Here is a 3,037-nt window from a genome sequence, read left to right as displayed (position 1 = left end):
CTTTGCAATGTCCAAGTAGGTGAAGTTCTTAAAAATATTTGGTGATGCTCAAGTGGTTGTTAATTGGTTCTTAGGGATCTGTGCATTACATAGCTTGGCCCTAAATCCTTGGAAACAAAGAATTCACAAATTACAAGAATCTTGAGTTTCATTTCACCTTAACAACCATCTCAATTTCCTTCTTACTCTTGGGTCAAGGCTTGGAAGTAATAATAAATCAAAATTAATCGGCCTTTGGCTTGTCCTTAACTTTGCAATGTCCAAGTAGGTGAAGTTCTTACAAATCTTTGGTGATTCTCAAGTGGTTATTAATTGGTTCTTAGGGATCCGTACATTACACAGCTTGGCCCTAAATCCTAGGCAACAAAGAATTCACAAATTACAAGAATCTTTTGAGTTGGAGGTATCACATATCCACAAGGAACAAAATGTTGATGCAAAAAAAAAGATCAAAGGAAACATTACTCCATTCTATAGGATATTTACTATAAGGCACTTATCTTCTTAGGGTAAATGCCAACAATATTTTCCAAAATTGATGTTCTTGAAATAGTTGGGACCTTGCTTGTTTTTATTTTTGATTGTTTTAGGTTTTGGGTCGTTAAAATGCTAATTAAACAATATTTTGTACACTTTGATTTCAATTAAATAGAAAATATAACAAAAAAGTAATGCTCTTCTTTCCCTTTTAATTAAATTCATTAATTAAAGAAAAAAAAAGTCATATGGTTAAATGTCATATAAATAGGTTATGGTTTTTTGAGCATGTAGTATTGATAAGCCATGATATTGACCATCATATTGTAACAAAACCAATTTACTAATTAAGAATCTCATTATAAAGTAGAGATGAATATTTATGATTAATAATCTTGTTACATGATATATATATATATATATATATATATATATATATATATATATATATATATAAATAAATATAATATTAACAATAATAATTTTGAATAAAGTTAGAATTTAATTAATATTTATGATTTTTTAATTTTAGCAAATGAAATAAGTTAGATTAATACTTCTAAACTTTTATTAAACAATTAATTTATATAACTACCCTCACATATAAGTAAATATAATTTTTTTGATATATAATATTAATTAAATACAATAATTATATATATTTTACTTTATTCATATTCATATATATATATATGAAACGTTTTAACATAAAATAAATATATACATGTCAAAAAAATGTAAATGTTTGGTATTCAAAATTAATCGAACAATTCGTGCTTCAAAATTTTAAGATGAAACTATACCTAGCCCTCTCTCAGTATTATCACTTCATTAAACCTCACCTCTATAGCACTTGTTGCTCCCCACCCAAGAAAGAGGGATGTAAAAGTTGCATGAACATTTCAGCTTAACAGAAAATTGTGTCTCTGTTATGCCAGCGGGGCAATGTAGGATCTGACCTATCATGGTGTAATGATTTGTTCAAATGAAATTAATGATTCAAATGGATATGGTAAAATTATTGTAAATATTTAAGTTAATGATGGTTTGGAGTCTTTTCATTTTGTATATTAAATATTATTTTATTTTGGTTAGTAAAAAATTATGTAAAATAAAAAATTTTAACATGATTTTGAAAAAAAGTGTGGAAATTTTTGAAAATCTGTGTTACAATTATCATGTTTTAAGATTTTGCGTGTTGTTTTTGGTTTTTAATAGTGTTAAATCTATTTATAATATTGAAAAATTATTTATATTTATATTTTTTAAAACAAAATTATATTATTCTAAAAAAATTTATCATCAAAATTGTGACTTTTTTAAACAACATCAGTTTATGAAATTAATCAACAAAATTGTGACCTCAGTAAACAACATCATTTTATTCTCATAAACCTCAGTAGACAACATCATTTTATTCTCATAAACTAATCAGTTACGGTTGCACGTGAGTGCATGATATGATGGTTGGGGCTGTCGGTTGCCACGCTCCCTACCAGGTTTCGATCCCCGACGCTCCCTACCAGGTTTCGATCCCCGATGCTGCAATAGCATATATTTGCTACAATGTAGTTTGTAATGTGAATGTAAATATAATGTGACAGTTGTCATCTTGTCTGACATACTCATAATACTTCTTCTGGGAACTAGCCCCTTCCATTAAAAAAAAACAAACATAAAAACAAAAAACTAATCAGTTACAGTTCTTTTGGGAAAAATGTCTTTTGTGTGGGAATTTCATATTCTAACGTTCAGATTCACGCGAAATTAACGGCTGAAACTGGTACTGCAGATTCTGCGTGAGCCAACAAACCAGCGACAGGGCAGCAGAATATTGTACACGCACCTATAAATAAGATTGCCTTAAACTCCTTTCGCAACCATCCAGTTCTCCATTAATTTCCTTATTGTATCACAATGGCTGAGAAGAAGTCGCGGAGTGTGAGTGCAGGCGCAGTCATCTGCGTTTGTATTTGGGCGTGCATGGGGGTTTTCCTCCACCAACCAGCTTCGGCTGCAATGGACTGCAACACCATCACTCAGCAGATCACATCCTGCGCCGCGTATCTCACCCAGGGAACGCCGGTGCCGCAGGAAGACAGTTCTTGCTGCCAAGGGGTTCAGAGCCTGTATGGCGACGCCACCACCACAGAGGAAATACAACAAATCTGCACATGTCTAAAGAACGAAGCCATCAATTACAATCTCAACGACAGAGCTCTTGAGAGTCTTCCATCTAACTGCGGCCTGCAGCTCTCCTTCACTATAACCAGGGATATCGACTGCTCAACGTAATAGCCCAATGTTTAATTTTAGTCATTTTTAATCTTAAAATTTTGGAATATTTTAAAATTTGATATATAAAAATGAGGTAGAATTGCTTAATCTCATTTTTTTATTGTTTAGATTTTTAAAATATTTTTAAAATTTTACTATTCAATTATTATTATTGACAATATTACTATTACATTATTATTATTGACAATTATTACTATTATATTGTTTAAATGTTTTAAAATTTGATTAATTTGATAAACTAAAACTACCTAGATTAATTGTT

General features: G+C 30.3%; 1 protein-coding gene across 1 annotated transcript; it reads left to right on the top strand.

Annotated features, from left to right (window-relative positions):
• Positions 1-2,394: 2,394 nt before the first annotated feature.
• On the top strand, positions 2,395-2,772 carry LOC149187123 (non-specific lipid-transfer protein 1-like). The gene has a single exon (XM_089409560.1). The coding sequence runs from the start codon at positions 2,395-2,397 to the stop codon at positions 2,770-2,772; it is 378 nt and encodes a 125-aa protein (XP_089265686.1).
• Positions 2,773-3,037: the final 265 nt, after the last annotated feature.

The sequence above is a fragment of the Pinus tabuliformis genome, chromosome 3_1 (assembly GCF_031772625.1).
Source record: "Pinus tabuliformis cultivar Carrire ecotype Pingquan chromosome 3_1, CPIR1, whole genome shotgun sequence".
NCBI classification, from domain to species: domain Eukaryota; kingdom Viridiplantae; phylum Streptophyta; class Pinopsida; order Pinales; family Pinaceae; genus Pinus; species Pinus tabuliformis.
Note: the sequence above shows the minus strand (reverse complement) of the source record. Positions and strands in the feature narration are given on the sequence as shown.

What these genes read in the sequence shown, in the direction of transcription:
- LOC149187123 (XM_089409560.1), top strand. Translation starts at nt 2,395, where the DNA reads ATGGCTGAGAAGAAGTCGCGGAGTGTGAGTGCAGGCGCAGTCATCTGC.